Here is a 24,602-nt window from a genome sequence, read left to right as displayed (position 1 = left end):
GTGTAAAATTAAAAATGAAACCGACTCTAACACTGACCGACACTAACACAAGCCAATTACAACGGAACAGAGTATATATAATAATCGAAAGCAAACACAAAAAAAAAAAAAAGAAAAAAACAAATGAAACAAAAAAATTGAAATGAAAACAAGAAAGTCAAATAGCAAACAAACATTTCCCCTTTATTCCACAGCAACATTGGAAACTTACATTACATTAATCTGGACATTGAAAAAATATTGAAATCAAAAATGCCAGGTAATGCTAGGTGGCTAGGTGGCTAGGTGGCTAGGTGGCTGCATGCAGCAAGCATGCAGCGAAAGAAATTCAGAGCAATGTAAACATAAATGTAAACGACATTGAGGATACGAACGATGGATAGATAAGGTTTTGATTGTCAGACGCGTTGTTTTCACTTTCGTTCAGTCCATATTGTTTGAGGTAACACTGCTGATGCTGTTACGAACACAGATTCAATGCGATTCAATATAGTGTAATAAATGAGTTGGAAAAGTGGAAAATCTACGTAGTGGAAAAAATATTTATGTTGAGGACGTAATTTTTCTTTACTTTTTTTTTTCTTTTTTTTTTTTTTTTTTCTCTCTTTATTGTCCATTTTGATATTTATAAAGTCTGGAGTTTAACTAATATGGTTGGCAGTTGTGTACGGGCAGTGCAACAGCTAACAACGGTTTACTAACATTAATAATTACAATAATAACAGTAATGTGCGTCGTCTATAATAGTGTAGTTTAAACGAAAACCAAAAAAAAAAGAAAAAAAACACAAAAAATATGTTAATAAAATTGCAATTTTTAATTATATGGACGTTTTGCATGTTGTCCTTAAGTCAGGCAATAACCGTACACGAAAATGATTATGACGGCGACGATGTAGATGTAGAAGAGTTCCGCAAACCGAAAGTTCAAGGAAGAACACAGGGGCGTAAAAATCGTTTACCGTTACAAGTATCAAGCACACCCGCGTCTTATATACATCAAGACGCCGATGATGTTATCCATATCATAGACCCGCCCAAGCACTTCCAAGAGTTGAAGAAATATATGCAATACAAATATCAACAACGAAACTCTGCACCGAATCGGGAACCGTCATCATTAGCGCAGCGACCGAAACGTGGTCAAGTTCGACCGTTAATGCGGCCCATAAATAGTCGCATTGTTGAAAATAACATGAGCTCATATATCTATGGAAGTCCAGGAAAAACTAGGGTTAAAAAGAAACTGAACGATTTCGACTTGTATACCCAAGAGACCAAAGAGCTGCCTGTTGAAATTTTAACTTCAGTACGTAAGACGGAAAGATTAATTAGAAAGAATAAGCCAGTGTTGCCGAAGGTTAAGCAACGTCTAAGTTCGAAACAAATTCATACAGTTATTTGGGAGAAAGGCCACGAGCAAGACCAATATGAGAAGGGTCACGAGAAACGTGTCCAAGGTATTAGAGAAAATTATATAAATCGTAAAAGATTTAACCGTATTAAACGAGATTTGAAGAACAGTCGCGAACACTCGCCGCAACGATTGGTATTTTATCAACCTTTAAAAGGGGACATTTTATTGAGCCATATAAACGAGTTGCTGAAAAACGCTGAAACCTATTTAGATCCTTACAAATCGGGGGAGGAGAATGATAAAGAAAACTTTTATAAATCGCTGGAAGAAAGTTCCACTTTAACAGGAGAAATATTTCCATCAAAAATTAAACCTAAAAAATACACGACTCACACCCAATCGCTTCCGAAGTATATGATGCAAGAAATATTTGAAAATTCCCTTAAAGCGACTAATGCTTTAATCAATCATTTAAAGACTCGCGCCAATATTACCGATATGCCTGAAAAATGTACATTTCAAGACTTAAATCAAGTTCACCAACAGCTGGAATGTATGCAAAACCAAATGCGAAAATTGAAGACGAAAAACTTGAAAAAAACTGCAAGAGAACTGAAAAATCGCAACACGTTCTTAAAACCGAAAGTAGCAACCGATTACTGGGAGACAGATGTTGATACAGCGACAGCCGGTGACACCATAAATCCGTCTTTAATTTACACTGACGTCATGACCACTATACGTAACATGTTGCAAACTAACAATTTAAACGAATTGGAAAAGAATCTTTCCTTTACTTTGACGCAAGATAACGGCAACGTATCTCCCTTATCTCATGACATTAACCCGGAACAAATTAATCTACGGGATCTTAATCAATATATAAACTCTTTACAGAATTTAATCGTTAACTTGCCTAAATATTTTAGTGCTTCGATTAATGATCAAGTGAAACTTCCGAAATATTTTCTTCCAAATCCTACCGATAGCGTATATAATGTACCAGTAACAAGGCGAAATTTGCACAATTCCGATTTTGCCGTTTATCATCAATTTCCCTATATGGTCACCAGAAAAGAATACTTACGAAATGACACGACTTCAGGCCCGACAGATAGTGCATTATAGATTTTATAGGTTTTAAGTTAATGTCTTAAGTTATAATACTAACGATAAGCTGTTATTTAATAAATTAAATTATTTTTTATACACTTATTATTTAATTCATTTTATTATTAAAAAATAAAAGAGATCTTATACGATAGGATAAATAGTTAGTTACAGACTAGTAATAAATCGAAGAGCACTTCGATACTTGAGATCATTCAATCTAACTTCAAACTTATTTACTGTTCCTTCAATGGTAGTACACATAACATACATATCGTGAACTTAACTAAGGACAGTTAAATCATTTCAGGATAAAAGTATTTTATTCGAATTTTGATACCTATTGCAACACATTTGCACGCCGTTCGTAAAAATAAATTGGGCGAGACGGTATCTGGATACACTAAATAATTTCAAATTGGATCTCTGTAATAAAATATGGAAAATATGTGCTAAGCAAACGTATGTTTGGTTTTAGGCAGAGCAAGGGACACTCTGCAGTTTGTACATGTTTACCGATAACATTGAACATGTGTCCCATGTCGGTCCGAAGTAGCAAGCCGGACGACAGGAACTGCCGGAGAGTATTGGCTCCACGACAATCTTATAACGAAGATGTGCCACGACCTGAGGAAATGGAAAACAGACAATGGAAAACGGTAAGCGTATCAAAGAAACAAAGGATAAAGAAGTGTCAACATAGGTTAACAGATAGCATCTGAACGGCAAGCCCACTATAGACGTACAGCTCAATTTCCACACCTCAGGATAAAGACTACGAGGAGGAGGCAGTTTTAAGCGGGTTAAAGTTTCGCGCAACCAACAACCCTGGCTTTTAATGTTTTTCACTTGACGCGACACGTATATATAAACGTGAACCAATGGACGTCAAAATGATCGTAGCGTAAAAACAGACAGACGCTTACCTTATTTCATATTTTAGCCTATGTTTGAGTGCCCTAACGTCGGTGATAGGTACAATAGTCCAGTAACTCCAGTAGACTAGAAAATTAATTAAGTATCTTACACTAATGTTTTTATTATAACAGTTTATATGTAATCCTTCCAAAGGTTCATTCAGCAAATATTTTATCTAACACGTTTTCTTCAAAATATCCACACACGTTAAACATTATTAAAATTGTCAAATAATTGTAGGCATTATGTCCGACTTATTGTAGTTGAAAAATTTTGTTAGTTTAATAAGCGCAGAATGTCTAAATGAAAACCATCTGAAAACCGAAATATCTGGCAGTTAATTTATATATTTCTTTCATATCATATTCTTGAACTTAAAATGACTCGGTTTTATTTCATTTCGGAAAGATTTATCTCGAAGGTAGTCAATAATACAACAACTATTCCAAGATGAATTTGAAATTTAGCTGTGACACGAGCGATACGAGTGCTGATTACAATGTGCATTATAAATACTTCTTTAACGCCATATCTACTTAAATTTTGTAAAATGGTTTCTACCTATCCGTTAGATGGTGCGCCCTTTATTTTATGTGAATCTAAATCTAAGTCAAATTCACATCCTGCTTATACGTTTGAGGTTTATTGAATGCGAGAAAGGACTAACTCAGGATTTGCTTTTGTTTTTCCAATTACTTACTTCCTGACCCGTAAGGCACAACAGCCATGAATTTTCATTTAAAAAAGTCAAAGTCAAAATCGAAAATTTTGATGCTTGGTAAACGACCGGAATCACATGCGAACATGTAACGGACGAAAATGTCACATACAACGGACAAGAACATGGTTTTTTGCTTTCTTTTTTTTTTTTTATTCAATTTGTTTTCGCCTTTATAATATGAACTGAACTAGGCCAGGGTTGACATTAATAATCCCTACCCTCTGATATCACAAAGCTTATAGGTACTAATATTTCAAATTGAAATGGCCTAAGTTCATTACGTATTCTCATTGGAAATGAGAAGAATGGAAGACCATATGATAGCCTACTCAGAAGCATGGGTTATATGCATGTTTAATTCGATCCAGAGCACAGTCTAGCATCTAGTGGCGCAAGAAAAATTTAACACGTTCATTAAAACGTGCTGCTATTGTAGTACAGAAAAAGAGATAAAAGAAAAAAAAAGAAAAGAAATAGCTTTAGAGATACAGTATCACTTCCTGAACATTTAAATTGTTGGGAGTTGTTTCGCTTAACGTCTTCCAATCAACTAAAATTACAAACTGTAAAAAATTTATTTTCCTTACCTGACCTTCAACTTGAAACTTGAATGTATTCTACTAATACACATATCAATAATTTCGCTTTTCTTATATCTTTCTCTTTTCACATGCTTAAGTATTTTATTCACAAAGATTTATATTTATTATTTATTCAATGTGCTTCATTTTTTTTTATCTAGTTGAGCTTGTTTTCTTGTCTAGTACATATATGCCACTTAATCAAGTATAAACTGGTTAACAATAGGTATTAAAGTTTTTATTTACTTGCAACATGCGAGTGATTAAATTTTATTGAAAGAAAAGCATCTAAAAGTATGCTAAGAAATATTTAAAAAATATTGCATTTATTGAACTAAAGTTATTCCATAATATATAGCAAAGGAGATCCACCTGAGCGACCGAATAGGCAAAGAGTTTCGACTAACACCTCCTCAATGGCCATGGATTCAAATTCTCAAGTGCGGTAGGGTTTCTCAATAAAGCCGATACCGTTAAATGCTCTTGCCTTGACACTTTAGCCTTAGAATTTATTCTTGTGATAACAATAATAATAACAAATATAGCAAATGCAGAGTATTTGACTACTACAGCGTGTTTCTTGGGGTGAACTTTTTGAAGAGAGAGAGAGAGAGAGAGAGAGAGAGAGAGAAAGAGAAAGAGGGATGAAGACAGCGGTTTATTTTTAACTGTTCCGAATTATTCTTAACATTCTTCCTTCTGATTAGAAGAGCTTATCTTTTCCTATTGCATATCCAAACATGAAGTCCTCAACGGAATCAACGAAAAGCACAATTAGTTTATTTTTAAAAGCGTATTCTTTCGAATTAACTGATTCGCGGTTAACAATAGCTTTCGCCAATTTTTCTATTTCTGTTCACGAAGTCTGCAAGTGCTTATATCTTTACACGAAGATTGTGTTCTACACATCGTTAAAAAAAAAAAAAGAAGAAAAATACGATATTTATATGATAACTAGAAATTATAATTAATAAGTTAATAATCAAGTTTATTTTATATTTCATTTATAAATAATAAATATTAAATTACTTGCGTAAATTTCTTTATGAAAATTTCAAAAACTTCTAATAACAAATAAATAATAAATAAATTAAGATATTTTTTGTTGAAAGGATTAGTTTTTGTGTGCACGAGAAAACGAGAATGAGTAAAATCTCTAAAATTCTTGAACTACCACCGGATGCCAAACGTCGGTCACTTCCTGTCGTGCACTAGGACTAACAGAAGTTGCCGATATTTCGCTATTATCAATATAATTTAATATACCAACATTTCTACCATCACTATCAGCACCATAACCAATTCTACGTTCTGTATGTTTAGGTTTATAAGCATTGACAGTTACAGCTCGTGGAGTATTGTGTGCATAATATTGGGAACGTGTTGAATCGTTATGGGGGATAGGATTTTCGGTCCTTTTGCCTGAATTGGATACGGAGGAATGGGGCGTAGAAATTACGTTTTGAGCGGTTACGCGTCGGTTATGTTCAAAATAATCTATAATGGGATGATAGCTATAATTAATACGTTTCGGTGAAGGAGGTGCTGTCGAAGTCTGTACGGAGCTAATATTGTACTTAAGTCGGTAACGATTATTGAAAAGTTCCGGATTTAAGGCATAAATGTCCGGCCGCTGCGATGTCGTCTTAATCGATTCGGTCGTTTTGACTGATGACGCATTTGTTGCTGTTGTTGTTGTTGTTGTTGTTGTTGTTGCTGCTGTTTCTGAAATGTTGGTCGCTTCACTGGTGGTGAGTGTTGGCGCGATCGTGTATGAGAGACGAAAACGTGTTTTTGATTTGGAGACACCTCCGTCAGATATTCGGACATTTGTTGAACGGGTCGTGTAGTATTGCTGCGGTAACGATGCAGCAGTAATGGATCTGTCTGAGATGGTCTTTGTGCTGGTAGTGATGGTGCTAATTGCTGATGGCTTTTGGTAGGCATTGGGATCAATACGGGATTTGTAGGATGTGAACGAGGATGTTGGGGTGAAGGGACGAATGGCTCCGGTGCTGGCGGCGATGGCCGTAGGGCTGACACTGGGGATCCAACTATCACGGCTGGTACTGGTGCTGATGGTACTGCCGCTGTGACTGCTGTTGCTTGCTATATAAGGCACAGAATAAATAGGTTTCCGTTTTTGATGAGTACTGTCACCTTTGGCAATAGGTGTGCCAAATATGTTTACCTCTCTTTCTGGATGTGGTTCACTAGGAGAATATTCCTGATCAGCGCGCGGTTCATTAAAACTCTTATGGGGCCGACGTCGAGTAAATTCCCTCAAATAGTTATTTTTGCTTGTTGTTGCCGCTAAGGATGGCTTTACTATAACGGAAGCGGTATCACGTTGTGAATCGAAAGTATATTTTGGTTCATAGTGCGCTTTAACGGGCGGACTTAAATATGAGCCAACAGTAGGACTAGGCACTTTATTGCGCACTTTATTGCTGCCCAACAGCAATTCGTTTGCGTCAAAGGTGCTGTCATGCTTGTGATAAGAAAAACCAAAATCATCGTCTTCATCATCATCCTCACCGTTATAGTCGAGGTCGTCGTGATATAATTCGCCCTTATAAGTTTGGGTAAAATCTTGCTTTAATCCGGCTAATGGTGGGAATTTTTGACGATAGCCATCAACCTGACAGGAACAACATGTCGGCACTTTGAAGATATCAACATGTAAACCACGATTCTTATCCCAACTTAGTAAGCGATGATAATTGTACACTTGTGCACAGTGAGAACGATAATTTTGATTTAAATAAGAACAACTTTCCTGTGGGCTCCTACAATTAAGTAAAGTAAATCCCAAAGATGTTTTCTTTATGCATTAAAATAATAAATAACATACGAGCATTTCTCCAGACGTAGGGTTTGAGTGTGCTGACCCGTGTTTACTATATATTTCCATTCACCGGAAGCTGAACGTGCTTTCTGGGGGCGAGCATAACGTACAATACTCTGACACATGCCACCCCCAGGGGTATTTTCATCTTCACGTCTATAAAAGAAGCAGATCAATTTATACTTTGTCCGGTTACTATATTTTATTTACAGAATCGGTAACTAAAACATTTAAAATATCAAACCTTCTCTTTGTAAACGTGTAATCGTCAAAATCTTCTCCTGTATCGATACTATTCCATTTTTCGTTGTATTCAGCCAGAAGCGCCACCATCGCGTTTCTATGACGTCTTATGCTACCCATAATTTGATCACTACAGATAAAAATTTATAAATTAATTCCATCTATTTGGTACGCAAATAAATCTCCCAATTTTAAAATGTGGTGCGTGATAATAGGAAGAGAATTGTCTTTTAATTTTACAGTGTTAAGTAACTTTAATTTAAAGCAGGCTATCATGTCCGAATAAACAAAGAGATTTAAAGATATCGTGAGATTGTTTTCGGAAAACTTAAAAAGAATGAGTTTTAAACGAGTAGTAGAACATCTATGGACATCTAGTTTCTGCGTAGACTTACATGGGATAATCGTCCGTCTTTATACACATCGAAGCAGTAAAGCGTTCGCAATTTCTGGGAGGTGGTACGGCCCCCAAAATAATGCCCGGTTCTTCTTTCGGTCTGGCGCGAACTTGCACACGTTTACGTTTGGCTACAACAATTTTTGCTGGTATAGGTTTACGTATACGATAACGGGGGCCACCTATCAACTCCTCTGGTTTTGGCAGAACTTCATCAGGATTTTTATTTGAGATATCTACTACTTCCTCAATTTCGGTGCCTTTATCTAAAGAATCATCCGTCTCGTCGACATCTTCCTCTTCGACTTCAGTACCATTTAAATCGGCTAAAGCTAAATCTTCAACGATTTGATAGGCTTCCAAGTCAAGCTTGGAATCTTCGTCTGTTCTCTTTTGCGATTCGTGGAACTTTTCATTTTCGATAGAAGGCGACGTTAGCTGGTTATTATCTTTTGGTTGAGCAAATATAGTTGTATTCAATTTCAGAGAACGTCCATAAGATGATCTTAAGAAATCTTCTTCACCGATCGCGATAGGCATGGAACGTGCTAATTTGTGCACAAATTCGCGGCTTTCTAATGAACGCCGAGTACGAGAAGAATTTATATGTCTTTGCAGCTCGTAATTGATATCCAACGGATCAGCTATCTCGGCCGTTTCGACAGCAATAGTTACAACTTCATAAGCCTGTGTTAAGTTTTGCGGACTGCTGTCATCCACTGTCTGCAATTCTTCGTTTATACTCTTCGGATCCAAGACGTCCTGCGACCCATTGGCGAGGAAACTTTCCAAGGAATCATTTTCGTGATCGTTGTTTTCTTTAATTAAAGGAAAAGTTAAAATGCCGATATTACTTTCTTCTTCTATCGATTCCGCAGGCGGTAAATTAAAATTACGTTTAGCAGTGTATGCCGAAGTCTTTGATTTGGAAAAATCCGCTAAATCTTTTACATCATAATTGAATTTTATATATTTCTTGGCAGAGTTGCGCACCAAATTCGCTATGTCATAAACAATGGGTATTAAAAGATTTTTGTCATCTCCAAACATTAAACGAACCTGGGAAAAATTAATTTTAAATCCATGAAAATATCTGTCGAAAGAAGAGCGCATTTTTACATTTATTTCGCTAACCTGTTCCAATTTCAATTCCTGCCCTTTTTTAGCGTTAATTTGTGCCGATATTAAAGCTGACAGGGCGAGCCGCTGTTGTTTATTTAGTACCCTTAGTATGGGCATAACTTCCACAAATTTTTGTCGTAGAGATTTATTTGTTAACGCTTTCGACAAAGCATTCCTTAGAACCTTTTCACGCCAGTCGAATGGATTCACTTGATTCTCGTTTAATTCTAAATCGTCTTCTTCATTGAAACGTACTAAATTTTCATTTATCTTTGCAGGTTTTTTACTTCTATCATTGCTAATATCCGAGTTCGTATCATAATTCCAATCAATTTCTTTTAAGTCAGAAAAATCGAAATCCACCAAATCTTCTTGAGAAGTGCAGGCCACGCACACAGTATATAGCAATAAAGACCAATAGTGGAAACGCACTGACTGAGACATTCTTTAAGAGAAATTAAAACTGAAAAGAAAATGTGAGCAAAAAGTACTTGAAAAAAATCAATGAATAAAATTAATTCATTATTCAATGGGTAAAGCCTGTACAGATGTCATAAAATGCACTTACCTAATAAGGTACGTTAAGCGTAAACCTCAATAAGTTTTATATGATTTAATTAGCAAACAAGAAAACAACATCTGTATCTGAGCCTGATGAAGCGAACATTGCGATGCAATTTTTTTACAAAATCATCTAAAGAATTTAGAAGAAAAAAAACCCTTTCACTATTAGGTAGTTCCGAAAGTCATTCCGTTTCTTCTCAGTCGTGACATTAATTGTGTTTCTTCACAGCTAAGCTGATACTTGAGCCACATTTTCATTATACATTTTCACAGCTAACACAGCAACGTTTGTTTTTGAATTTTGATTTGTCGCATTCTACACAATAACTTTCGCTTGATGCCTCACCAACTATGGAAAGCCGAAAACAGCAAAATCCAGTATATTTTTGTCTTTCATTATTGATAATATAGACGAAATGAAAAGAAAAAAATTATCAAATGTGCATGAAGAAGATGTATTAACTATTAATTTGTTTCTAAAGAGTCCATTAATTCCCTTCCGCAAACGATAACGCTTAACCACTTGAAATGTCATAATAGTAAAACAAATATCGTAAGATAAGCTGCAAATAAGCGGACGAAATTGGATCATCTTTACGAAAAGACATGCCGTTTATTTACTCCTTAGACCATTTCACTTAATATGTATTCAATTTGCAGAGAAACACACGTGCTATTTGCCTCAGTGAGCATCTAAAAGTTACGTACTATTTTTATTAATTGGGAGTCACAGACACATATTACCAGTTTGTATAATCAAAATGTTTTAAAATTACTTAAAGTCGATAAATGCTACTTGTTTGCAAAATTTCCGGCAACGGAAGAAAATTTTCGCAAATCGTAGTGACTCTACACGTTATATGCATTCTTGATCCTTGCCTGCAGCAGAATAGATTAAATCATGTCTGTCTGGCTGCACAATCTCCATCTTAGTATATATATATAAAATGGAAGGTGCAGAAGTTGATCATAATTCCGATGAGCAATAAACCACCAGGCTATCGGCATATCGGTCTATTTGCCTGTCGGAATCAATTGTCAAAGTGTTAGAGAGGGTCGTAAACGAACGTCTGCTGCTTGTACCTGATGAAAAATGCACTCTCTCTGATGACGAATTACGAAGACCACCGAAAACGTCTACGATACACGTCAGAATACATGTAATTGCGCCGGCGACAAAGAATACTGTGCCGTGACTACACTAGGCGTGAAAAAAACGGCTTTAATTCAACAGACTGGAGGAATGTTCGTAAGCCCGTCATAAGCACATTCCAAGGGCTATACTTCACATAATAACAAACTACCCTTCGAATGGCATGTTGGTGTACAATAGCGACAATGGGCAGGAGTCGCATAAAATAACGGCGGGTGTCACAAAAGGGGATCAGTCCTTGTTCCTCTCTTGTTCTGAAGCTACGTCTGCCTGTCAGTGCAATGATTATCGACTTTGCCGACGATATAGCAATTGTAGTAGTCGCAAAGTGCTTCGAATAGATAGATATGACTGCTAACGAGGCAGTCGCCGAAGTAAAGCCGTGGCTAGAAGAGATTGAGCTAAATGTAGCGGAGCATAAAACAAAGGCGGTGCTAATAAGTAGCCGAAAGCGTGGAAACGTCTGGTATACGAGTCGGGCAACAGCCCGTGCAGTTATCTCCTGCCCTCAAATACTTGGGAGCCATGCTAGACCATAGTCTCACCTTTAAGCGTCACGAGGATTACGCGACAGAAAAAGCTGCTGCCATCCACCCGTCTTTGGCGAGGATTATGCCAAATATTGGAGGACCGAACACCACAAATTGGAATGATGTATGCGAGCTCAATTTGGGCGGAAGTACTTGCCGTGGAAACAGTGTACCGAACATTTGTGGTAATATAGCGCTCAAGGGCGCTAAGATGGGTATGCGAATTCCGAACGATGTCGGAAGATGCCAGCCTTGTTATCGCAGATTCCATACCAATCGATATTTTGGCGAATATATACAAATATTTTGGTCGTCGCAACAAGGACCGCTCCCAAAAAATCATGAAAAAAGACGAGCGACTACTGTTGTCGAGGATTTGGGAACCACGATGGGAAAGAACGAAAAAAGGAAGATAGACGTTCCTCCTTATCTCAAACACAACGTAATGGACCGATAGGCCGCCCGGAGAGGTAATTATATAAATCTCGTCCTGTTCCTAACTGATCATGGCTATTTCCAAAAGTAGCTATGCAGATTCACGGACACGACAACTCGTCAAACTGCCTGGAACACTGTCAAAGCTTTGGGAATGAATTCAAGAATTCAAGAAGAACCCAGTGAAATATTGCATGTGACAACTGGCAGAGTGCTTCAAAAATTACCGCGCTTAAAAAGAGAGCGAGAAGAGCATAAAGGAAGTTTATGCCATCATAGAAAGCGCATTAAATGCAACTAGCCTCCGCGAAGTAATCCCCTAACTGTGGTCCCGCGGAGGCTAGTAGATGAAGTGTTTACAGAGGGTAGTTGTATCACGTAGACGCCATGGATGGCAAATCATGCATGCTGTTGCCACGGATCAGTGGCATCTTTCGAAGATTTCTACCTCGCATAGCGAAACCCAAAGCAACACACGGACACATTGACACTTTATCTATTATAAAATGTTAAATTTATTTTTGCATTTGCTTTCTACTTCGATCATTGCTTTGTTCATTTCTTTAATCGAGCAATCCATTCATTTTGTAAAGAGAGAATTAAAAATGTTGCTATATTTATTTTCCTAAATTTAACGTAAACTTAAGCTTGAAATTTAATTTAGCCATTCTTAATTATCCCTGAATTTTTCCTTAGTAATTTTTTATGTCGAGCTAAAAAATTAATTAGATGGTCGACAACAAGTCCAGCATTATAATTTTTAGCTTCAATACATTAACCTACGAAATACAGCCAAGCAATGTAAAAATATATAAGAAAACATTTTCGATATACTTATATCTATGGTATAAGTATAGTAACGATGGAGTGAATTTTCGCTCTCTCTCTCTCTCTCTCTCTGTGGATAAATGCGTAGAGGTTATAGTGATAGATATTACAAAAAATTCATTTTAAGCGGAATAAAAAAGAAAAAATTTTCTTATTAGCTCACTTCCCTATATACCGCAGACTTACATCCGCGGGGATTTGATTTATTTACATTTTGTATACAATGCATTATTCGATAAGTGTTTGAAGTTGCTTGTCATTTACTCATTAAAGTGTAACGACGTCATATATATATATATATAAAGAAATGCCTATACATGTAAATGTATTTATTAACACATCGATTGAAAAGTTTATTTACCTTTTGCTGTATTCGCTCGTCGCTATATTTTTGTTTATATGCGTGTGCGCATGTGTTTTCATTAGGGAATATAAAAAATATAAAAATGAATTAAATCGAACTTAGGTTTTAAAACTTTAAATACGCCGGCACTCATACACGCGTTTGATCATACGAAACCACGTCATATATATCATGATATAAGTTAGGTAACGTATTGTGGTTGAACGATCATGTTTATCGACGTCAAGAATGAAATTTGTAGATAAGTCCAGTGATGAGTCCAGTGTTAGGGGGTAAGCATTTAATCTATTCTACTTCAAATATCATCCTTGACGACCGAAGATAATAGTGGTTGTCATAAAAAAAATTTTTAAATTTAAGATAATTTAATGTTATTAAATATAAATATAAATAAATAGTTTATTACGTTAACTCCAATCAGAAATTCAAACAAATTCCTATGTGTAGTTATGCTCGAAGTGTTAAAAGTGTTTGGCATCTTTTGCGACTATCTAGTTGTGTCAATAATGTGTTCGTTTACATCAAGCTATTAAGAAGAGACCAACAAACGAATTCCTTTTTACTAATTGTATACTCTATACTCTACTCTATCTGTGATACAGGGTATATTAAGTTTGAGAGAATATCTGTAGCACCCAAAAGGACTTAGTTCACCCAAATCTATCTGTCCATCTGTCCATCTGTCCGTCCGATATCTGTACATGTATTCTTATGTCCATCTTAAAATTCATAAATTTTTGTGACATTTTGATAACATTCGATACACTGGCGTATTTTCGTCCAAAAACGAATTTTCTTGGGAAATGGATTGGATCGCACGACTCTTTTGACCATTCCCCCATATAACGATCTTTTTTATGAAAAAGCATTCAGATTTTCAAAACTTCTTCACAAAAATCATTCATTAATCGCATTTCGGTTTTTTAAATTGATGTGAAAAATTTGGATCCGACGGGGCAATTTTGTTAACCTCCTATCATGTAACCGTTCTAGCGAAATCTGAATCTTCATGAAATTCATCATGCAAAAGTTGGAGCAAATGGATTTATTGTTTAGAGCATGGCATCATGGCAGAATCCTTATGAAAATTGTGAGCATTTATATAACAAAAAGATCTAGTTTTTCATATTTTAATACGATGAGTCTATAATAGAAATTTTTGGCAAAAATATTAAATGCAACAAATTTGGATCGCTTACGTCAGCTTATAAGACCACATCCCGCGTAAGGGTTACCATAAAAAAGATGTCTTTAAATGCAAATAAAGCACAAGTAGTAGCGCATTACGAAAATGAGTGGAGAATTATATTGAACGGGTCGACGTAGGCCATTTAATGGTCGGCCTTATGCGACTGTAATGTTGTTACTTGTTTTTGTGTTTAATCAATAAATTCTAGGAGAAACGGGGGAACAAATTCCTCGGAAAGGAGAAAGAAGATTAAATGCTCCGTTCACGAAAAAATATAATATGTATAATAGTAACAGTGTTCAATAAATATTAATATGCAGCCTTACATATGGGGGGTACTTTTTTAGTTTTAGTTTCTTCTGATGTCTTCACTTGTAAAAGTTTATAATTTAATTATACTGTTACATCGTACCATACAGCTTTCATCACGTTTCGTTCCCAGCATGGAGGCATTTAGGTTTATGCTTGGTGAGACTACAAGGAAACAGCGCTACAAGCCATGCGCTGATAAGAGAGATGCTCGAGAAAGAATTTAGCGGAAGATGCTCTTTTCACAAAACACTACATATTCAATTGGTTGATCTATTAAAAGATAATAACGCGCAGACTATCACAATTGACGCATACAGATCACAATATTCTTCATCGGCTTGTTTATTTCCAAGTCCTTGTTGTTTCGTTCTTTTAGGATAAGCAAATAAGTTACACCTTTGCAGTTATAAAAGCCTACAAATTAAATTTAAAAATAAGCGCATGTTCCCCGATTTAAATTTGATTTGATCTTGATTGGCGTCATTTTTGGTAGCATTTATTAGGGCCATTTTACCGATCGATGTACAAATGCGCTTGTCGCCGGAACGATACGCCCACAATTATCCGGAAGCTCTGCGATGTTTGCCAAGACGCGCGTTGAATCTCTTTTTCTAATTTTTAACTCCTATTTTTATTATTATTATTATTATTATAAATTTAGCCAGATAATAATTTTTAAAAGTCTTAAAGCACTAGATTAAAGCTTTCGGCTTTTATTAAAAACTCTACCGCATTTGAGATTTGAACCCATGACCACTGAGTTGCTAGTCGAGACTCTTCCCGGCCACTCAAGCGGATAATTTTTAAATAATGTTTGAATTCTTAACTTAAGTGAATGGCACCTCATCTATTACCAAATGTGTTACATACAGCATAATTAAATTTATCACTTTTTTTTTTTTTTTTTTGTTTTTTCTTAAATGTTATGGCAAAATGAGGAAAGTAACTGAGGTCATTGTCCCCTAATTGATTTGATATAATAATACAAATAACAAGTTTAAATGAATAAAAAATAAAAACTATTCAAACCTAAGAGATTTCTATAAAACCAATTAAATTTTACCGGACAAAAATAAATGACTTTCTAAATGGAAGATCCAATATATGATGCTATCGTAAGCATCCAATATCACTGGATTAATTTAGAGGAATTAAATATCCAGGACAGCGTGGATAGTTTTCTTTTTTTGCCTAACGATTTGTCATTTTTTTAGTTCGTTTGATATATTTGAAGAATTACTTACTGCTGTCCGCAACGGTACCCCGTAAATGCAACGGGAATGCATAAAATTCATTTATTCTTTTTGTTAAACTCTAAACTAAACTGCTACCGTTTAACTTTTATCTTATCTTTCCCTGTTAGCCTCTGGCCGACATGTACGAGGGATGTATAGGGGAAGCCACAATTTGCCCAAAAGATGAGCTTAGCAGTTTGAAATTGTGCTTTTTATATCTCCAACCTACGCCAGCAATAAGCATATTGATCGCATCGGAAATTTACATTTACTAACGATAGAAATGTCAAAGAGAAAGTCACTCTTAAGTGAATACTAAATGCATAAATTAGAGACTAAATCACTTTGGCGGGGAGACGATATTCTAACTTTTGGTGAGATTAAAATAATGTGGTCGGTTATCAGTCGTTGAACTTCAGTAAAACGGTCACTATCAATGGCTATCAACAACAATTTATCGATTTGAACGATTCGCTGATTTAGAAACGAGCGAAATATCAAAAAAGGCAACACAAGATCGTCTGTTCGCATGACATCCATTGCTAAAGCAAAGCCACTTCGCGTCACGTTGAGAGCACTTAACTGGGAACTGCTGTCGCAGGTAGCTTACTCACCCGACTTCACGGGACACGTGCGTTGCTAGAATCATAATTTTTTTTAACCTCGTATTCATAAATTGCCAGACATATGGAAAAGAAGTGTAGCTAACGACGGGCAACGCTTTGATGAAAATATTCGTTACCATTATACATACAATATATGTACATTTTCTATAGAAAAATTCCGATTTTATGTTTACATATCTTCTAAATCGAAATATTCGGATTCGAATTCATAGAAGAAGAAAAATGTTGGAGTAAAATTCGCAGAAATAGTTTATTAAAATTAGTTCTTAATTAATACGCAATCAGTTATTAATTAAATGGAAAATAATGATCAATTAAAACGTATAACTGAATGCCGAGCAAAAGAGCTTTTAAAGAAATGCGCCCTTACTCTTAATTGACTCGGTTACTCGAGTGTTTATTACCAAGCGCTCTTATCAATACTTTACATCCTTTAGTAGCTATAGATCTAGAAACGTGAGGACTAATTGACACAGAGCTCAAAAATTAATTTAAAATTGCGAAATGGCGACGTTTAACGTTGAAAACGTAAATGTTTTTCGTTTTGCTTCGTGAATCGGACAGACAAAACTCCGACCATTTCCTATCCGCAAAGGAATCTTAACACAATGTCAATGTCATTTTGCCGTGTTGTTCCATGTTGTATTCGCAGTTAACATTTGCCTGCAAACATGTATCGTAAATAGGTTCGTTTAAGTTATGAATGATTAACACATTTATAACAACATTTGTGACAACCAAAAATCCAATGAAGATGAACTATAGCACAGCGTAGTACAGCACAGCAAGGCAAAGCAACTTTCATTTTAGTACCCATAGTGATAATTATTTTTATGGGTTTTCGATATTTTCTTAAAACACAAGCCAACTATGCAATAACATAATAATAATCGCAATAATAATAATTTGATAATTTCCCACAAAAACGACGCAACAACGATTTAACACAACAGAAAAAAGAAAATTTCGGTATATGCTGTCACGGTAGCAATACTGAGCGCAACATTGTGTAGATAGATGATGGCAGGTGAAAAACTCAATAAACACTTCAAACGAATACCCAGGTGTTCATTAAAAGTCAACCACATCCTTTACGCTATTAGATAGAAAAATAGATAGATAGATAGATAGTTAGTTGATAATGCTAAGTAAGCGTCAATGGCTTGTAGAGTATGAATCCTCAACTATCATCATAACTTCTGAAATATTTACGAAAACGCAAAAAAGAAGAAAAACATATGACGTTTATGCATATGTGTGTTCATTTGTGTGTGTTCATGTGTATGTATGAGTGTGACGATGTAACTTTTTCGTTTATTTGCCTTTGTTATTTAACAAACTTTGTAAATCGAAAAAGAAGAAAATCGGTTTTGTGTTTTATCTTAACAGTTTATTGTAACTGCTGGAAAATGTGTAGGCTTAGACGTAACGTTAGACACGGTTAACAAACGTTAACAACAGTAACCTCAAGTATTGGTATTGTTGTTTTAATCGAATTTATAAAATATCATCCAACGGTGTTCGCCTCTACATGTTTTTTCCCCAGTTTCACTTTTTATCTTTCATAAGGTCACGTTTACCAAGTATCGATTCCCCTAGTGCCAGCCAAAAGTGCCTGCCAGTAACCGAGACATTAGCTGATGATGCACATAAAATATATGAAGCCTTTTGCATAATTCAGGAATTTTACTTTCTTTCTCAAGTATACATGTAGACGAATTCGTATGGTAGGTGTGCGCATATGTTTGCATTTGTGTTTGTCTCTTTCAAAAGACTCCTCTGCGTCATTGAAAATTATTGCTAATACTATTGCCATTGCCATTGCCATTGCCATTGCCATTGCCATCGTCACCGTCATCGTCATCGTAGCTTCTTCATTTTACCAAAAATCAAACAAATGCTTATGTGTCACATGAATTGTTTGCCAGTTTGCCTGTTTGCCTGTTTGCCTGTTTGCCTGTGTGCCTCTTGGTTAGTTAATTGTTCGTTGTGGCTGGCTCTTTGGCTGCCGGGTTGCTTACTGGCTTGGTTGCTGGGTTGGTTGCTGGGTTGGTTGCTTAGCTTGGCTAGCTTCTTACCTTTGTATATTCATTCCACTAATGTCAAGTGTTACTTACTCCTCTTTTAAAATGTTCAAATTGTATGGTAATCATTTTTCTTCTTTTAGATAGATAAACAAACCCTGTTTTTGGGTTTTTTCTCTACAAGTTTTCGTTGCACCAAAACAAATAGGTGCGCAGGATTTCTCTGCTTGTGTGCACTTCACATGGGAATGTAAATGAAAGTGAAATTTGTTGTTGAATTTTATAATAATTTTCCTTAACAATTTAATGTGAAGAAGGACACGAACGCATACGACTTGTAACTAATGCTATGAAAAGTTAATCTACGACAAACGAAATCAGAAGAACGACTTGCAAACGAGCATCATAATCATTATCACCGTCGTAGTGGGAGGTCAAAGCGAACCTTACACCATTGATAATATCCAAGTGTGGCGCATTTTTCAATACCCAAATAAACAATGACTATTTCGATATATTATTATCTCTAGCTATTGGATTTGACTGATGGTTTGTTATGCGCTCACAAACAAATCGCAAAAAAACTCTTCAAGAGAAGATATATGCGCTCGTCTGTCTTTTACTTTAGCTTAATTCCATTGCCATGTGCATATGTCACAATGCCAGGTACTCCAGGTAATTAGATGATGAAAGAACTCGTAAATCCCTTTGATGTATGTGCCATTTGCCTACACAATACGACTTGGCACGCGAGCGACATTCTTGTTAACCTTAACGTTAGATATTGTACAACTCAAAGAAGTGGAACTACTAACAAGTCTCCATTCATCTTTTGTTATTTTTCGGGAAATTTCATAACACCTTCAACGTGATTTATCGGCAAAACATATAGCCAACTGACTTTCACAAATCTCTTTCGAAACCAATCTTAGATCATTAACGGAACTAGGACCGAGCTGTACAGTGAATGTCTGAAATATTATAGCAAAAAAAAAAAAAAATTTACCCTTTGCGAGTGATTTGGAATTAATCGGATGACTTGACTTATATGCATATACACTTATGCATAATGTGCATTTTAATCAAATTTGCATAACATATTATAACACACAGTATTTAAAAGATACACGATACATATATGCTATTTATTTGAAAAAGAAAACGAGGTAAAACAAGAATTTACTTTCACCACAACTTACCATAAGGATATTTACGCCTACCTTCGAACGATTGTGTTGCTTTAAGAAATGCATAAGAAATTTTAAAAAGCGGGCGTAATTTCAATCAGCACACGATTTCGAGTTAGTTTTGCTTTTCCCATTCAAGTGTTCTCCTGACCATCACTGCAACATGTCAACTTTATTCGCAATGCTATTCCATTGCATTATTAAGAGTTTGAACTTTCGCAGATTATAAATTACGTGTTCCACGTCATCAGTCATTCATCTAAGTCACATAAATGCCCTCAACAATTCGTTACCGTGTAAGAAAGCGAAAAGACTCCGTTCCTGCCTTTGGGGAGTTCGGGCTATCTAGGCTAGTTTCATGGCTCCAATTGGAAAAATATTCCTACCTCCTCTCTCCGCCTCAATCTAATCTGCAAGTTCAAGTTAACAATACTTCTAACAATTTATATGCCGGATACTGGATTTGGTATTCAAGCCTTCAATCGAACTACAGGTCGCAGTTCCCGATAAGGAGTGAAGAAATGTACGAACGGTATTCCATCTGCTGGGTTTCAAGCAGACTAATTTCGAGAAACCAAACAATTTGTTATTCACGGAGAGCTGGTCTTTCATTCCAAGCTAATTATACCCAACTTCTGCAACTAATTTTGATAAAGTAATTGATTTATTGCAGTGCCTAAGAGCTTTGTCAACAACATATCGTGGTCTAATAAAAAATGAAATTCTGTTAAAAGCAAAAAAAAAAACAAAACAATCAAGCCTTGTAACGGCTATATGAACTCCAAGTTATATAATGTATATTTAAGTTATGCTACTGTAATTGCTTGCAACCGGTGAAAAACCTTTAAAAAATTGGACGCCAAATCTTTTTATGATTTTGCCAACATAAAAAAGAAACCTACGAGCCATCCTCTATCCACGAAGTTAAGCAACGTTGAGTCTGCTCGCGAAAGGGAAATCGTGATCATATTTCCTGACTCTTTTTAGTCGTTGCAAAATCGTTAAAAGAGCAAACAGATTTCCTTACAATGACAACAATGAGGTTTAGAGTTTAATTTGCTTCAGCATACCGCTCGTAGAAACGCGTTTCTGGTGGATAATAAATTTCAAGCAGGCCCTGCTGGTCTACCTAACGGTGTCCTGAGAAACTATGCCGCGAATATTTCTGCACCGTTGTCAATTACATATGGATACATTCCCTTTAGTAGTAAAGGATCATTTCGGGATAGTTCTAACGGCGACATTTTTAATGACCGAGACTTAAGTAAGCTGGGTCCCATGCCCAAACGATTTAAAAGTATATGGTAGCTGATGATAGGCCTGTTACAAATCTTACCAGCTGTCCCGCAAGCTGTACGCAAGGATTCATAAAGAGTAGATCAACAACTACTGACTTAATTCAACTCACTACGTTGGTAATGAATAAAGATTTCAATAACTGATAACAAGCAGCTTTAATTTGCACTGATTTCACTAAATGAGTAATCAGTGGAAGACAAAGGCTTTAACGAACACCTTGTAATATAAATAGGCCCGTACCTAAAGCAGCGCTTTCAACATATACTATTTAATGATGCATTCTCAAAAGAAACCAGAGTACACTCTGAGGCTTATCAAGATGATCATCTCATCTCTTGTTTTATTCATCTTGTTCAGAGATGACTTACCAAATGTCATAAAGCATTGCCGTGTTTTCATGTATACTGATGACATTAAGTCTCTCTATAGATAGAATGTCTATCTTTAGAAGAAGCAAATTGTTTTTTATCAGACCGATTTGCTCCGCACATTTCATAAAATCAATGACATGCAATTATTGATCTCGGAATCCCGGCATTATCGTAAGTAAAACCAAGAGCACATTGAGCTTTATCAAACCCTGATTATAGGAACTTCGCGATCCTTACCCTAATCAATTGCTCTGTATATCGGTATTGTAGGTCTACTCTAGAATATGGTTGCATTATCTGAGATATGCAATATGAATGGAGTTCTTACTATTTTGCTTTTGCGGTCTGTCCTGGAATCCAAATAACCGCTTTTCATCGCATAGAAACGCATTTAGCATTAATAAAGTTACCCACTCTAAGCGTCTGAATGACTTATCTCTCTCAAAGTCTTTAACGAACGTGATGAATAAACGTGAATGCTCTACAACGATCAATGAAACATTTTTGAATACTTAATATAAACTATTAATAGAGCAAATTAGGACAACAATAATCCTATGTTGCCTAAGATTGTGGAGGCATGATATATAATAAGAACTATAACTTGGTTGACCTTGGCGTGAAGGATTCCGTTACAAGGTTGAAGATAATTAAACACTTGAATACAGCTCCGCACGTTAAGCAGAGGAAGTCTGTCTTTCAAACCGAATGGCGGCGAATGCGAGTAAAAAAAAACACAAAAACAAAAAAAAAAATTTATGTCAATAAGTGAACATTTATCAGTTGGAAACAAGTCCGTCTAGAGTTGGAAACAAGTTCATCTAAACGGTCGCCTAATTAACAAAGAAGAACCGATTATTTCCATGTAGTCAAGGCATAAAAGCTATTACCCCGAGACAGAATGAGAAGCCCCGTTAATCGTCCTACTAATATATTTAATGGTACAATTAAGACAAGCTTTCTGTGGTTTTCTTACACCAAAATGAATCAAGTGAATGTACATAAATTTTCCACTTCTAAACTCGAATTGATTCGTAGATCAATCAATATTTTGTTGGGATTGGGATGTATTTAGCGAGTCGAGTCAATCACGAAATTTCATAGCTGCCTTTCTTATCATAATTAAGTTATGCACTTAATATAATATATAATACAGATTAATAGCAAAGACATCATCAATTCTTTACGTTTGAAGGAAATGTATACAACACGTATAAAATTTGGCTTCCTGAAAGTAAAATATTAATTAAACTATCTGATGAGTTCGACATTTTCCCTGTTATTTTAATATTCGAATTCTCGGTATTCAAGCATGTACTATAATAGTTCAAAGATGTTCGAGTGTCGCCTCCAATTAATGCATAAAATTTACAAGTTCTTGTGTTTTTTATGGGGGTATTACTGAACCAATCGATAGAATCGAATTTACACTCATTTGCAAAATACCTATGCTAAAATTAGCTACCGTCTGCTATGGAACGTAAGTAAGTGATCATTGTCTGCTTATCGCGAACATATTTCTACCAATTGAGTCTCAAGTAATCCTTATGAATACTTATGCGAAAAGTTTACAATTTATAATAAGTTCGCCCATTTGCGACATATGACCATTAACTAAGGAATTTTCACGGTCACGAATAACGTTTCAAGAATCAAACTAAATTTCGATGCTAATCGATAATATGTATGTACACCTTGGGCTGAGTGTTATGAATGGAAATTTTAATTTTCCATGATGGGTATAAGAAAAGTGAAAATATTTTAAATCATTATACATAGATGAATAGTAGACCAATAAATTTTCTAGTCTAACTTACCGCTTTCAACTTCTGCTAAAATTGATTTCATTTATTTAGAGTTGAAATTTAAATTCAAGTTTTTTATATACTCACGTTCGTTAAGAAAGAGAAAAGTTTAACAAACAGAACAAGTTAATATTAATACAACAGGATTTTCTAAAACAAAATCTGAGACACGCCGATCAAACACTATCGACACTAAAAAGCAAAACGAAACACCAGCGCATCAGAATGAAAGAATCGAAGTAAAAAACAAACTGTATTATCACTGTCTCATCTTATAGCTTTATGGAAACATAACCGACTAACCCAATAAGTAAATTGAATTTAAAATAAGAAAAAAAAATGAAAGCTACTTTTTTTTTTTGTTAATTTTTAAAATTAAATTTATCTTTAGTTTTCTTTCTCGATTTATACGTACGCTTGTATAGAGAGCCCGAAAAATATGTAACACTGCTCTCAAATTACAATTCAATTCGACGAAAGGCAAGAACCTTCTCGCGTTTTAAAGTCGGTTTCGTAATCTTATATCGTAAGAGTTGCTACAAAATAAAAAGACTTAAGCGAGAAACTTGCAAATGAAAGTTAAATTTTATGAAATAAGAGAAAGACAATAAAAAAAAAAAAACACAATCTGAAAGATACAAAAGAACGTGTCACATATACAAAACACAAGCCAAAAAAAAAAAAAAAAACAAAACAAAACAAAACAAATCCGTGACCCATTTTCATGTCGCCAGCCCTTTACCAAAGCTAGTGTAAATTAAGTTTTAATGACTTGAAAAGAGTAAACCTTCTAGCACTCATTTAAGTGATTAGAAAGTCATTTTACCTCTAAATTAGCGACGATTTGTGGTGATTTCTTAATATGAAAGATAATCCAATATAATGTTTTTGATTTACATTAAACAATGAATTGATTGACTTTTAATCGATAAATGATGATATTTTTTTTTCCATTATTTCGCTTCACTAGCTTTTAATTTTTAATATTCTTAAGCTATATTATTAATAAATCTTTCTGATGACGTCTTTTTCAATACTAAACTAAATTAATTTGAATTTATTTATTTATTTTTTTTTTTTATTCTTTTTTTTTTTTATAATTGCTATCTATCTTTTTCGAAATAAGAATTAAAATATATTTATGCGATTTATTTATACATTTGCCGTTGAATTTCTTTTAGATTTATATACAATCAGTCGGAAAAATGCTTGCGCTTAATGAGAAATTCACGTCACTACTTATTAAACTCTCACCGCGAACTGTTTATTTAATACTTGCTTTGGCAAACTTCTTAACTTTTTTTTTTTTCACCTTGTCTGTGTTAGCCAAGAGAGTTTTGTGATTTTTATTTGAGTTATTCGATAACCTAAAAAATATATAAAC

General features: G+C 35.2%; 2 protein-coding genes across 2 annotated transcripts; one reads left to right on the top strand and one right to left on the bottom strand.

The window, feature by feature from the left end:
* Nucleotides 1–707: 707 nt before the first annotated feature.
* LOC119632582 lies at nt 708–2,484 on the top strand. Its single transcript, XM_038025555.1, has one exon. The coding sequence runs from the start codon at nt 796–798 to the stop codon at nt 2,482–2,484; it is 1,689 nt and encodes a 562-aa protein (XP_037881483.1). The 5' UTR covers nt 708–795.
* Nucleotides 2,485–6,224: 3,740 nt separating this feature from the next.
* LOC119631508 (neurotrophin 1) lies at nt 6,225–24,151 on the bottom strand. The gene is made up of 8 exons (XM_038023784.1): nt 24,045–24,151; nt 9,309–9,759; nt 9,071–9,233; nt 8,173–8,992; nt 7,779–7,907; nt 7,541–7,690; nt 6,878–7,475; nt 6,225–6,795 (listed from the first exon to the last, which is right to left on the bottom strand). The coding sequence occupies exons 2-8, from the start codon at nt 9,738–9,740 to the stop codon at nt 6,298–6,300; spliced, it is 2,790 nt and encodes a 929-aa protein (XP_037879712.1). The 5' UTR covers nt 9,741–9,759; nt 24,045–24,151; the 3' UTR covers nt 6,225–6,297.
* Between the last annotated feature and the right edge of the window lie 451 nt (nt 24,152–24,602).

The sequence above is a fragment of the Glossina fuscipes genome, unplaced genomic scaffold (genome assembly GCF_014805625.2).
Source record: "Glossina fuscipes isolate IAEA_lab_2018 unplaced genomic scaffold, Yale_Gfus_2 1, whole genome shotgun sequence".
Classification (NCBI taxonomy): domain Eukaryota; kingdom Metazoa; phylum Arthropoda; class Insecta; order Diptera; family Glossinidae; genus Glossina; species Glossina fuscipes.
This window is presented reverse-complemented; position numbering and strand designations above follow the sequence as displayed.

Excerpts from the sequence above, each read along its gene's own strand:
- LOC119632582 (XM_038025555.1), top strand. The coding sequence starts at position 796 with ATGTTAATAAAATTGCAATTTTTAATTATATGGACGTTTTGCATGTTG.
- LOC119631508 (XM_038023784.1), bottom strand. The coding sequence starts at position 9,740 with ATGTCTCAGTCAGTGCGTTTCCACTATTGGTCTTTATTGCTATATACT. Across the intron at positions 8,993-9,070 it reads TTCGGCATACACTGCTAAAC|AAAACAACGATCACGAAAAT; the intron begins GTAATTTTAATT and ends CTTTAATTAAAG. Across the intron at positions 6,796-6,877 it reads AACCACATCCAGAAAGAGAG|CAAGCAACAGCAGTCACAGC; the intron begins GTAAACATATTT and ends TGCCTTATATAG.